Source organism: Suncus etruscus, chromosome 7 (assembly GCF_024139225.1).
Source record: "Suncus etruscus isolate mSunEtr1 chromosome 7, mSunEtr1.pri.cur, whole genome shotgun sequence".
Lineage (NCBI taxonomy): Eukaryota > Metazoa > Chordata > Mammalia > Eulipotyphla > Soricidae > Suncus > Suncus etruscus.
In genome coordinates, this window is record NC_064854.1 from 62,241,560 (window position 1) to 62,255,256 (window position 13,697).

The 13,697-nt window shown below is 48.1% G+C and overlaps 1 protein-coding gene across 1 annotated transcript in view; it reads right to left on the reverse strand.

Moving 5' to 3' along the window:
* The window catches only part of LOC126014322 (uncharacterized), a 39,227-nt gene that overhangs the window by 21,455 nt on the left and 4,075 nt on the right, over positions 1 to 13,697 (reverse strand). Inside the window, exons 5-15 of the mRNA XM_049777631.1 lie at positions 13,573 to 13,674; positions 12,725 to 13,132; positions 11,654 to 11,842; positions 10,449 to 10,572; positions 9,774 to 9,919; positions 8,123 to 8,221; positions 5,379 to 5,610; positions 3,650 to 3,783; positions 3,358 to 3,516; positions 740 to 1,162; positions 446 to 634 (exon numbers count right to left, since the gene is read on the reverse strand). Of these exons, the coding sequence (XP_049633588.1) occupies positions 446 to 634; positions 740 to 1,162; positions 3,358 to 3,516; positions 3,650 to 3,783; positions 5,379 to 5,610; positions 8,123 to 8,221; positions 9,774 to 9,919; positions 10,449 to 10,572; positions 11,654 to 11,842; positions 12,725 to 13,132; positions 13,573 to 13,674 (2,205 nt within the window). The remainder of the gene's footprint in view (positions 1 to 445; positions 635 to 739; positions 1,163 to 3,357; positions 3,517 to 3,649; positions 3,784 to 5,378; positions 5,611 to 8,122; positions 8,222 to 9,773; positions 9,920 to 10,448; positions 10,573 to 11,653; positions 11,843 to 12,724; positions 13,133 to 13,572; positions 13,675 to 13,697) is intronic.

Below are 13,697 nucleotides of genomic sequence, written 5' to 3' on the forward strand. Positions count from 1 at the left end.
TCAAAGCTTCCACCTTGAACTAAACAAATAGCAAATGGATCCAGAACAATAGCACAGTGGGTTGGGCATCTGCCTTGCATTCAGTCAACCTGGGTTTAATCCTTGGCATCACATAGGTTCCACTGAGCCTGTCAAGTGTGATTCCTGAGTGCAGAGCCCCGAGCACCACCCAGTGTGGCCCAAATACCTCAAACAACAAAACAAACAAAGTTTATACCTTGAGAGAGCTGTATATATCAGCTGTTCTCTGAGCTGTTTGTGGGAAACAGCAGAAATCACATTTTCCTCAACAGCTCGCCCAGAACAGCAATATTCTCATTAGTGTTTTCTGGTTTAAGGGCCACACCTAGCTATGCTTGGGACAAAACCTGGGCTCCACCAATTGAGTCCTGCACTCAGTCCTCGATGCTGTTCCCCCCGAGGCCCAGACCTTTGTCCAGCTCACCTGGATCCAACTGTCCTCTTCTGAGATCAGCACATTCTTCTGGTTGCTTTTTCTTATTCGAAAACCGAAGAGCCACAGTTTGTCTCCCTCCCTACAGGGCAGGTTATGCCATTGCCCTTGGCCCACCACGTCCATATTTCCTGTGTTGTCCCAGATATTGTAGATCGTGTTCGTCCTCTTCGCGGATTTCTGTAACACAAGTTGTGGTCTGAAGTCACCCAACAGATGGCATGGAGGGACGCACAGCCCCTGGCAGCCTCTGTAGGACTTTGCCAAGACTTTGTCAAGACTCACCTTGCAGAGTGTGAAGAAGCCGCTTATCACTGTCCCAGAAGACAGGGTGTGGAGGATACAAATCTTGGGCATTTTCTTGGCTCTGTCCAGCACTATGCTTGGGACCTTGATTCTCTTCTCAGGGCCCTCCTCAGTGATGGAAGATGGTTCTCTAATCTCCAGGAAGCCCTTGTTCTTGATGTAGCGGGAAATGCACAGGACCCTGTTGCTGAGGAACCTGGCCCTCAGCTCGGGGATGAAGACTTTCATGGGGAAGTACTCGCTGGTCGTGGCCACTGTGGCGTGGAACAGAATCCTCTCTTCGCTGCCCGGAGTCTTGCTTGGAAATGGCTTAGACACTTGTAGAACCTTCACTACTACTGGGGTCTCCCAGAGGGTGAGGCTGGAGGTGGTTGCCTTGGGGAATGCCTGAGGTCTTGGGTTCTGGGAGGGTGGGGGCAGGAGAAAAAGGAAGACTTTGATTTTGAAGCAAAGATTCACAAATCTATGAGCAACCTTGGGGACAGTGCTAGACAGCTAATGTTGGGACTGAGGCTGGGCAAAGAGGGACACCAGAGAGGGCTGTGAGGAGCACAGTAGTGACCACTGGAAACTGCTGCCAGAATAAACAAAGCATTGCTGTGTGAAGCTCAAGAACAGGCAGCAAGATGCCAAAATGGCTCATCTTCTGCTCACCAGCATAAAGATCAAGAAGAGCAAACAGAAAGTACCCAGAGTCCACCACACAGCAGATGTGAGGATGGCCAAGCACTGCCAAACCGGAACCAGAGAGAGGTGTCAAGGGAAGGTTGGTGCAGTTGTATATGATTTGTATGATAGAATCTAAGTTCGTGCAAGGTGTTTCCTCCCTACTACAGAATGGTTTTCCACCTGCTCTTGTGAACATTGTGTGAAATAAAACCAGAGATAGCTGGAGTGCACTGGGGATGACGGCACCATTTAAAGGTAGTATGGATTTTTCCAGAGGAGGAATCCAGAGGGTGGCAAGAATTACCCAGATGGAAAAAATAAAGAATTACCCAGATGCCGGCATTTCAGTACTTTGCATCAGAATTGTCTTGGTTTCACTGGCCATCTGTCTACATCTGTATCTTCTCTGAATTGAGACTGAAATGATGTAAGTAAAAAGTCAGGGAAGGCTGATCCTTGTGGTTTGGTTTATCATGGCCTCAGTTTCTCACAAGATGCATAAGACCCTGTCTCTAAAATTAAGCTTGGCACAGGCTCCAGATATGATCTGGCATAGCACCTGGATAGGATCCAGCACAGCTTCCAGGTAGATCCAGCACAGCACCTACATCTGACCTTTTCACTGGCCTGGCAGCGGGAAGAGTCCCTGGTTCACAGTCCCCATGTTTGTGTTACCTTCTCTGAAACTTTCCCAGATCCCTATCTGCTCACTTTCTCACTGCTGTCTTGAAGTGGCTGACTCACATATTGGTGCTCAGTGTTTCTTTTTCATGGAGTTAAGGCTTCTGTTGGGTGTCTCCACTATCACTCTGACTCTAGCATCTCAGAGGTTTGAGCAGGGAGTGCCTGGGAACAGTGGGGGGTATCTGTGGTGGGCAGCTTTTGGAATCCAGGCAGAAAAAATGCCTGGTGAGAAGCAGGGGAGCAAGAACGAGGCTCAAAATTCAACCATTACCATTTTGAAACTGTGGATATCATGGTTCATTAATAAAAAAAAGTGTGAGAAGGAAAAGAGGGGCAAGAACAAGGACCTGCCTGGAGGGACTTTGCAGGGTCAGAGGACAGAATGCATGGATAGGCAAAATCTCACAGCAGGGAGTTAGGCTCCCTGTCAGGGCCACACCAGTCAGACTTTCTGGCCTTGACTTTGGCATCCTAGTCTGTAAAATAAAAATATCCATGAGTGGTGAGACTGCCCCAAGCACTGTATTTCTAACCCCTTAGGCAAAAGGGTCTGATGAAGCAGGGTAGCAGCATAGAAATAATGCCAAGCCAGTCAGGACAAGAGTTATAGGAGTCATCCTACTTTTTGCCTCATGGCCTCTCTGCTATATGCTCTCTCTCCACCCAAACCAGAACTCCTTTCTTCTTTCTAATCAATTCCCAATACCAGGAGGGGGAAGGTCTAATAATCCAGGTGGGCTTTTTCATATTAAAAGAAGAGGTTTGGGGCTGGAGAGATATAGCTCAGTGGTAAGGCATTTGCCTTGCATACAGTCAGCCTAGGATGGACCTGGGTTTGATTCCCAGCATTCTCATATGATCCCCAGAGCCTGCCAGGAGCAATTTTTTTTTGGGGAAGGGGTACACCTAGTGACGGTCAGGGGTCACTCCTGGTTATCGCTCAGAAATCGCCCCTGGCTTGGGGGACCATATGAGATGCTGGGGGATGGAACCATGGTCCGTCCTAGGCTAGCATGGACAAGGCCTTACTGCTTGTGCCACCACTCCAGCCCCCAGGAGCAATTTCTGAGTGCAGACCCAGAGGTAACTCCTGAGCATTGCTATGTGTGGCCCCAAAACAAACAAACAAACAAACAGAAGAGGTTTACTGGGAAGAGGAAGTCGGAGGAACACCTTTGTTTAGGATTTTAGCTAGGTTAACCTTACACTAGTCAAACAAACAGGGGCTAGGGGCTAGCAGTCACCTGAACTGAGGATTCAGAAGACAGAGTTGAGGTGGAGACTGGTGAAGGGAGGTGCTGGGACATGTTCAGCTGTTCATTGTCAACAGGAAGCAGCAACAGGTTCTGGGACGCTGGGCTCCCTTGGGGTTCGCTTTTTACTTGGGTGAACTTCTTTCTTTTCTGAAAGGTGAAGTGGTTAGTGGCTTTTGGATCAAGTCAAGCAAGGACGGTCTTCAGAAGAAACTTGCATACTCCTGACCATGCTTTTCCTGGACCCATGGACATTGCTGTCCCCACACTCCCCCATACTGACCTGGGCCACGGGTTCCTCTGCTGCTCCTTGGGGTGTCCCTGAGCTGCTTGAATAATGTTCAGGTGTAAGGGGACCCACTCTGTCCAGTTGCCTCTTTTTCTTTGAGTTTTTTGCTGATTGTAGTCTCCTTGTCACTGATAAACAATAGGATGTGTCTGTGCAGAGCCATGGCCAGACCCTGATGGTCTGTCTTGGGTCAGTGCAGGGAGACCACCTTTCTCCACACAGGCCCCAGCCCATATACATGCCTGCGAGTGAATGTGTCCACCCATATGTTGGTCCACTCAGTATACTCTGTCCTGCCATCTGTCCATCCATCCATCCATTCATCCATCCATTTTTCCATCCACTCATTAATCTATTTTGGGGGGTTGGGTTACATCTGGTGGCACTCAGGAGTTACTCCTGGCTCTGTGTTCAGAAATGACTTCTGGCAGGCTCCAGGGACCATATGGATATTGAGGACTGAATCTGGTTCCATCTTGGGTTGGCTGCATGCAAGGCAAATGCCCTACCACTGTGCTATCACGAGGCCTCCCATTCATCCATCTATTTATTTATCTATCCACCCATACATCCATTTACCCATGCATCCACTCATTCACCCATTCACCTACCCACCCATCCATCCATCCATCCATCCATCATAATCCACCCTTCCATAGAACTGTCCAACCAAGAATTTACCATCCACCTACCTACCCATCCTTCCATCTATCCATTCATTGATTCATCTGTCCATCCAATAGTTTATCCATAATCTGTCCATCTATTGTGATCCACCCTTCTTTCATTCCATAGACCTGTCCACTCATCCTTACATCTATTCATCCATCCATCTAGTCATCTGTACATTCAATAATTTATCCATTCATCCATCCATCCACCTGTCCACATATCCACACATTCACTCATTGGTCCATTTGACAATCCACTCACCCACCCATCCATCTGTCCATCTGTCTATGGAGCCTTAGCCTCAGTAACATCTGTCCCAGTCCTCTGCCCTAGAAATAGTGTGCAATTATAAACAATTATTTCTGTGAGAACTTTTGGCCTTTTTTTTTGGTTTTTGGGTCACACTTGGCAGTGCTCGGGGGCTACTCCTGGCTCTAAGCTCAGAAATTGCCTCCTGCAGGATGCCAGAATCTGTATGCAAGGCAAACGCCCTACAGCTGTGCTATCTCTCCGGTCTCAACTTTTGACCTTTTAATTAATGTGTTAATTGCTTTTTAAACTCTAACCCAAAGGTTTTGAAGAGTTTCTCCTTTGAGACCACTCCTTTCTCAATATCTTCAGCAAGAAGTGATGACAGAGAAGTGTGTGTATTTGTGTGTGTGTGTGTGTGTGTGTGTGTGTGTGTGTGTATTGCTACAGGGTGCCTGGGATCCATCCTGACACACAAGTTTTCTGGGCACATCAGCACAGACTCAGAACCATGATTCAGAAGCAGATTTGGAGAACTGCCTGGTATAGCCCCCAAATCAAAACGATTTGGCAAAATCTAAGTATTTAAAGAAAAAAATTGAAATTTTGTCATTTTGTTTTGACGCTTTCAATGTTTTATTGTCCTGGCATCTAAACTTCTCCTCAACTCTCTTCTTTTTGCTCCTATATGGAGCAATAGTGGCATCATTATGGGCCTCAATGGGGAGGGCAGAGCCAGGGGTACAGCTCAGGGTACTGCTGGGAAGAGGATGGAGAGTTGGGGACTGGGGGTCACTTTTACCTTCCTCCATCTGCTGCTTTAGGGACTTGGTGAGGTTCTCGAGTTCTCTGTTATCTTTGATCACGTCAATGAGTATGGCCACACACTTGGCCCCTGGGAAACGGGCAAACATGCGGTCTGCAATCTTGATTCTGTCGTCATCCTCCAGCATCTTCGATGTCAAATTTAAAATGCCTACCAGTAAGGACTTGACTTCTCTAAACTGGTAATTGCTGAGCATCTCCAGCCCTTTCTGTAGAAAGATTTTCTTGTATTGCACCTCCATCTGTCACTGGAGAGAGATAGTGAGCCTGGGAGAGAGGTACATACAATATCGTAGGGTCTTAGTTCTTATCACCCCATGGGTATCACAGCTGCAATCACAGCACCTGCTGTATGTGTAGACCAGGTCTGTGACCTATGGGACAGAGGCTCTTTTTTGGGGGGGTCACACCCAAGAGCACTCAGGGATTACTCCTAGCTCTACACACAAAAATCGCTCCTGGCAGGCTCAGGGGACCATATGGGATGCTGGGATTTGAACCACTGTCCTTCTGCATGGAAGGCTAATGCCCTACCTCCATGCTATCTCTCTGGCCCAGGACAGAGGCTCTTGAGGCTTAGCAACAACAAAGGACTCAGACAAAGAACAGGCTCAGAAGAGCATCCATGGGTACTGGCCTTGTATCCTCCCTGCTGAGGTTCACTCTGCCTTGACCTACCCTGAGGCTGCTGTAGATCAGCAGTTACTGAGCTGCGAGGTGGGATGGGGTGGGGAGTTTAAATTTCTGCTCAACACCCATAATGTCCCCCCTGGGCTTCATGGGCTCAGGGGTTGATGGAGTGGGGGAATGGACTCAGGTACTTGCTATATCCTTGGCTCATCTTCGTCTTCTGAGGAGAGATGTTCTCCTTTGCTTTTCCCCACAGTAGGGAATGAGGCTTTTTTTTTTTACCTGTCACGAAGCACTCGTTACTCTCCATTTCTCTCCATATATGGAGTTTGATCTGAGTGGGCTTTCCCCTAGGCTTCTCTAGAAAATGTCACTTGTGCAGCCAATCCAAGAGCCTCTATCTCTGCCCACAGGGCATGGGTATAGGACTGGGAACCCTTTGCTCAACCACTCATGGGCATCTCCCTGCTGTCTAGAGTGCATCTTGCGTGTTGCTAGTGAAAAGAGAACTTTTGTGTTATGGGTTGTCTCTCACAGGTCTCTTTCTCCACACCTGACTCTGGACTGCAGCGTAGCGCAAAGAACCAATTGTTGGACCAGAAGTGCTGGTCCTAGACTAATTTTTGTGTGACAGGGATAATCGGATTAAAACCCCTCCTTGAACAGAGAAGCAGGTGGGATGAGGGAAGAGAAAAATGTGTCCTCTCATTTTCATATCAGAAAACAAATCTTTTCTGATGTGAACTAACATGGTGAGCAACCAGAGGTTTGCTAAGAAAAGCCTTGCAAGAGAAGATGCTTTAGACACAGTATTCATTGAAGAAAAAAGTAAAGCACTTCTTTCTGCCTGTGAGTCAGGGGAGGAGAATGAGAAGTGAGTTACTCGGCCTGAGTGAGCCTCTTGTGAAAGAGAGATCTTAGAAAGGTTGGCAAAGGGAAGTCAAGGTGCTGAATCAGGGTTTTTTTTTTTGTTTTTGTTTTTTTTTTTTTTGTTCTACAAATGGAAACAAAGAGGCAGAAATGAAACTCAACCATCTGAATATAAAACTTAAGATGGACCCTGTGCAGTGTCCAGAAAATGACGCATAACTGAAGGGCATCCTCAGACAAGTCACAGAGACTCAACTCTGCCAAGAATTTAGCAAGGATCTGTGGGGAGGAGCTACTCTGGATACATCCTCTGGCCAGGCAACACCACTTCCACAGCCCTCTGTACCCATGGTGACCCTCCTGGGACATGCCTGGGGTATGTCAGGTCTCATGGGCCCTTCTTCAGTCCCTGAGCACAGCCCTGGGGTCCCTGAAGTCGTGCTCTAAGCAGTGGTGGCTTCTGGGAACAAGAGGTGCTCATTGATCTTACCTGGAGGAAAGTCTGAGGGTTCTTTTTTGTTTGTTTGTATTTTGGGTCACACCCAGCAGCGCTCAGGGGTTACTCCTGGCTCTATGCTCAGAATTCCCTCCTGGCAGGCTGGGGAACCATATGGGATGCCGGGATTCGAACCACTGACCTTCTACACGCAAGGCAAATGCCTTACCTCCATGCTATCTCTCCAGCTCCAAGTCTGGGGGTTCTACATGGGTCAGGCAGAGGCAGCTCTTGTCCTCCTTCCTTGAAGTGCTGTAGTTTTTCCCTTCCCTTCCCATCCTTTCCCTTCCCTTTTCTCCTCTCTCTTCCCTTTCTCTCCAGCTCTCTCCTCTCCTCCCTCTCCCAACCCTTCTCTTCCCACCCTTTCCAGAGAAAAAGGCTGAGTTCTCCCCTGGTGAGACCCAGGTTGGGTGTCAGGACTCACCCTGCTGTAGATGCTGAGGAGAACTGAGTTTGCTGTGGCCCAGGAAGGTCAAGGAAGTAGCACCAGAGAGTCAGCGCTGAGGCAAGAGTGAGAGACCAGAGCTGCTTGGAGATACCAGAACTGAGCCTGCTGTCCCTGCACATAGCTCCACCCACCCCAGAGAGAGCTTGAGTTTCGATTTCCTGGGCAGAGGCCTTTGTTGAAGGACTTCATTTCGACAGCCTGCATGGCCAAGTCACCCCAGCCTTCCTGTGGGCTATAGTCCCTGTGCAAGGATTCTGCATGGGCCTGTCTATTTCACCCCAGTGTCCATTGATGCTGCCTCCTTCTTGGCATCTGTCTTGAGCCCCTTGTTTGAAATGAAGGGAAGTAAGGGAATGTGGTCCAGGGGGTGAGGTTCCTGTGTGCAGAGGAGCAGACAGCTGCTGTCTTTCACCCACCTGACAGCATCACCTGAACTCCCTTTCAGGGGTGCAGCCTTCAGGGCTTCTTTACTCCTCAGAGATCTCTCTACAAGGTCACAGTACCCATGACTGGAGTCTGAACTGAGCCTTTGTGTCTGTGTCTGAGCCCTGTGTAACTCAGGAAGTGACAGATGTGAACATTCTTACTCGTGCTATCTGCATCCCCTAACCTGTGTACACTTTACTCTGTGCTCTCACCCTATAAACCCCCCAATCCTGTCCCACACCTGTGTATCCCATCTTGTGTCCTACCCCATGACTCCACCACATGTGCTTCACCCTTTTACCCCATATGCCCTCATCTAGCTTCTACTCTGTACATCACTATGTCCCTTGCACTGTCCCCCTCCCACTCTGTGTAACTGCACACAGTGTGCCCTACCAGTTTCCTATTCTACATGCCACCCATGCCTGTGACCCCTCTGACCACTGGAGACATCATCTTACTCTGGGCCAAAAGGACCAAGCCCACACCTTTTAGCAAATGAGTTTCATGATTTTGTTTGTTTTCTGTTTTTGACCACACCCAGTAGCATTACTCCTGGCTCTGTGCTCAGAAATCTCTCCTGGCAGGCTTGGGGGACCTTATGGGATTTCGGGGAAGGGGAGAATCAAATCTGGGTCAACTGGGTCAACTACATGCAGGGCAAACTCCCTTCCTGCTGTGCTATGACTCTGGCCTCAATGTGAAGAGTCAGAGTGATAGTAAGCTGGGAGAGCACGTGCCTTGCATGTGGCTGGCTGGCTGCCTGGGGTTGATTCTCAGCAACCTATACAGTCCCCTGAGACCCATCAGGGATGATCTCTGAGTGCAGAATCGGAGTAAGTCCTGAGCATCACCCAGGCATGCCACACCTGGCCCCCCTACAAAAAAATCAACTTACTTCCTGAGTTTAATGAATGGGAAAATGCAGGCATGATTTGTAAGAAAGATGTTTTATTTTAAAGCAATGTGATTTGGAAATGGGACTGTGCCCGGAGCAGTCATCTGTTCCTGGAAGTCAGGAATCTGACTTCTTAATATTGAACTGGTCGCTCAGGACTGGCCTGGAAATGGGAATGTCATAACCTGCACTTGCATGTTGACATTCATTTTCTTGTCTAGTTCCTGTTTTTTTTGGTCTTGACCACCTGAGGAGAGATAAGAAGGCCAGTCTGTTCTCCCTTCTCAAATGACACCATAGTCCACCCTATTGTCCCACTCCTTGTCCTTTCTCCCATCCTCCCCATTTCTCCCTCTCCCACCATCCCCTTTAGTTTGAGTACTTTGGAGCCTGATTTTCACATGGCCTATGTCCAGCCTGAGGAGGTGGTGACTGGAATCTAGTGCTGAGCACAGGGAGAACTTGGGCTCAGGGGTGATGGAAGGTCATCCATGGCTGATCTCGAAACAGCTCAGTTCTGAACCTTGTACTCAGTAGCTCTGGGGTAAAGGTCAGAAAAGTTCCTGCACATAGACTCCTGGCCCGAAGTGTAGGTAGGCCTCACAATCCCCATGGAGGGCTCACAGCCCCTGCCCACATGCTCCCCTGCACCTGGCTGATTTCCAGTGGATGGTTTGCTGGACTCATAGTTGAGGCCCTCATGGACTCCCACTGTCCATGTCCCAGGCATGTTCTCTTGTCCCCACTGCCCTTGAGGAATGCCAAGGTAGTGGAGCTGTGTTCTCTGTGGGACACTTTCTGCACTTGGAGCCCTGACTGTGTGCCCAGACCTTCTCCCACATTTGACTGTTTTCCCGAGTTCATTAAATTGTTCTACTTTACCTTGGTCCCTCTGTACTTCTCTAGAAAACCTAGAGCTCCACCCCTCACATATATGTGTATGTACAAGTGAGTGATTAGTGTATGAGATACAATGATTTGTGTTGATTGAACCATCCCTGTAAGAACCCTATTTGGTCATGAAGAACCTTTTTCTGGATATGTTGTTGCATTTGATTTGCCAAAAAGTTGAGGATTTATGCATTGGCATTTGTAAGAAATATTGGTCTGTTACTGTGTATGTATGTATGTATGTATGTATGTACATATGTATGTGAGAGAGAGAGAATATTTGGCTAACAGTGAGTGATTTGCATGAAATCTCCCACTGTGAGTGATTCCTACCATAAGTGAATCCCACTCCTTACACATGACAGCCACACTGTGAGGTCCTTCCTACCCTTCTCCCTGCCCTTCCTCTTTTTCCTCTTCCTCTCAGCCTGACCCAGATTGCAGCTGGTGGAGTGCAGCCATACTTCCCCTGTGGCTGCCCACATGCTTTCCCCCACCTTCAGAGCCTCCACCTGCTAGGAAAATAGCTCCGAGAGCAGGCAATACTGCCTCTGACCTGGGCATATGAGATGAGCATTATAGCATTATGCCTCCATGTGCACCTCTAACTTTGTACACCGAGATGTGCTCGGGATGTGGAGAAACCAGCAAGCTAGTCATTCCTGAGACTGGGCAGTAGGGAAGAGTGAACCTGGTGCAAGCATCTGTCAGAGTAGAGCCTGGATTCCTAAGTGAGTGAGCTTATTCCTAAGTGAATTTATTTCATACACTGTTACTCCTCTCCAAGGCCAGATGCTAATCTTTTTTTTTTTTTTTTGTGGTTTTTGGGTCACACCCGGCAGTGCTCAGGGGTTATTTCTGGCTCCAGGCTCAGAAATTGCGCCTGGCAGGCACAGGGGACCATATGGGGCGCCGGGATTCGAACCGATGACCTCCTGCATGAAAGGCAAACGCCTTACCTCCATGCTATCTCTCCGGCCCCCAAATGCTAATCTTACCTGGATGGTCAGACCCTCGCACAACTGGGAGGGGTCTGTGGTTGGTAATTAAAGTGGCCTGGGGGAGGGGTGAGAAGAGCCTGAGCAAGAAAGACACAGCTGAGAGAGAGATCAGAGACAGCATGGATGCAGAGGAGCAAGAAAGAGGCTGTTTAGTTTAGAAGCTATGAGAGATATGCACATGGCGGTTAGGGCCTTGTCAATAAAGCTGGATGTCTCCTGAAACTTCATCTGACTGCTGTGGGTCATTTTCTCACTGTTACCCTGATACCTACAGACCTGCCAGGCCATAGGGGCTGCAGGTGCTGGGCTGGGCTGAGAAAGGCCTTAGCATCCATCCACTCCTCCACCACTAGGACTAATATTTTTAATACAACAATACACATCTGCTTCCTTTAAGTGGTTTCTTACTTAGTGCAAGCATCACTCAATGCTGTAGTCTAGGTGAGGGATGCTGATTCAGCAGGAGACTTTTAGAGCTCCCTGTAGAAATGGGAGCAAGGGCAGTGCAAGGCTTTGGTGAGCAATGAACAAAAAAACAAAACCCAGCACTCCCATGCCCTTTACATCACTCTCGCTTCCCTGACACCCTTACCTGGATGAGACTGTGCTTCTCACTCAGCAGAATTGGCTTGTGATCGACAGTTCTCAGTCGAAAGCAGAAGAGATGCAGCTTGTCCCCGGCCTCACAAGACAGTCCGTGGCACTGTCCACTCCCCTTCACGTTGATGTTTCCAGTTTCATCCCTAATCTCATAGACTGTGTTCTTCTTGTTTTCTGTTTTCTGCAACAGAACTGTCGCATTCAGTTTCTAGAACACAGCCTCCTCCATGTGAATGAGAAAGAGTCATGTGCGCATGGGTCAGATACTGATGCCAGAGCAGTCTGGGACTTGGGCTGTCCCTCTCAAGACACTTTCATCCTGGCTTTCTTTGTGGCCTCCCTAAAGATTCATGTGCTAATTTTTAAACAATTTTCCTGCTTCATAGCTTCTACCCATAGCGAGAGTTTCCTTAAAACAACTATCAGTGGAACATAAGCTCATATAGATGCACTTTTGCAGAAATTAATGGCTTACAGTTGCTTGTTCAGCAGATTTCAAAGATTACACAGAAGAAGGTCCACAGAGATCTTTCTGTCCTCTTTTCTCCAATATCATATCCCATTGACCCCACGACCTATGGGCCATGTTTCTCTCACTGATGCTATTTATCTCTGATCAAGTCCATGTAAGAATGTGTGAATGGGAAGGGTGTCAGGAAGGACATGTAATAGAGCAATGGAGATCAACCTGGTCTCTCCTTGGACACAGCAGGAATTAGACACAGTAGAAATTAGTATCTGTGTCTGTTTGGAGGATTAAATACACCCTACTCACCTGTACCTTGAGTTTGCAGATGGAAAAGTTTGGAAAACATTTTTTGCCTTTTTCTTTATTTTTTGGGTTTTGGGTCACACCTAGTGATGCTTGGTGGAATCAAACTGGGCTTCTTGCAATATACTAACTCACTGGCCCCCATATCTTTGCCTTTATATTTTGGTAAACAAGAGAATTGAAGAACATAGATCTGAGCTACCATGGAGTTCATTACTTTTTATTATTCAATAACCTGTCGGTCAGCACTGGTGTTGTGGGAGGAAGCGTAAAACCATGCCAAGCACTTACCTTGATCAGCTCGTAGCACCCGTACACAAATATCCCTGGTGTGTTCTTGATAAAGGCGATCTTGGGTATCTCTCTTGCTTTTCTCAGGACACTGTTTGGGACCTGGATCTGGTCATGGGCCAGAAACACTGACGAAGACCTACTGACCTCCAAGATTCCTCTGTTCTCAGAGTGGCCAGAAATGAGGAGCACAAACTTTTCTGTGAAGCACTTCCTTAGTGCCATGTCCAGCACCTTCACCCAGAAGAAATGATTGGTGGTTGCCACCAAGGCGTGGAACATTGACTCTGTACCCTGTTCTGTGGACTCATAACTGAAGGGCTGTGAACGTTTCAGCACCTTCACAGTCACTGAGTCCTTGGCGAGGGTTCCTCTGTCTTCAGCTCTCTCGGGTATAGCTGGTGTCTCCTGGTTTTGAGACAGACAGAAACAGAAACAAAAACAAAAACAAATTCTATGAGCTTGAGCAGATGTAAGACTACATCTGAGGAAAGCCTAAGTCACCTGAGTTATGAAACATGGTGAGTACCACCAAGAACTCAAAGGAGGACTCAAAGGTGATGAGACATTTGGGGATGAGCCAAGGCCCTGCATGGAGGCAATTGAGTTTGATCCCACCAAAGAAAGATGCCTGCACTGCCAGGGTGACTCCTGCATGCAAGAATCTGGGTTCAATCTCCAACACCTCTTAGAATGCTGAGAGTGACTCCTGGACACAGAGCTAGAAGTTCCCAAACACCACATCTGACCAAAAAAAGCTCAGCACACAAGTCTTGTCCCGTTCCTGACATGATGCCAGGCGACAGAGAGTGGACAGATCAACAGTGACAAGAGCATGGGGCATATACCTTGGTCTGGGATGCCATGTTCACTGAGCTTGGGGTGGCAGGTGAGATCCTTGTTGTGTCAGGCTGCTTGATCGGGGTGGTTTGTGAGACGCTGGTGGCCAACTGGATGCCAGGAGATGCAAAAT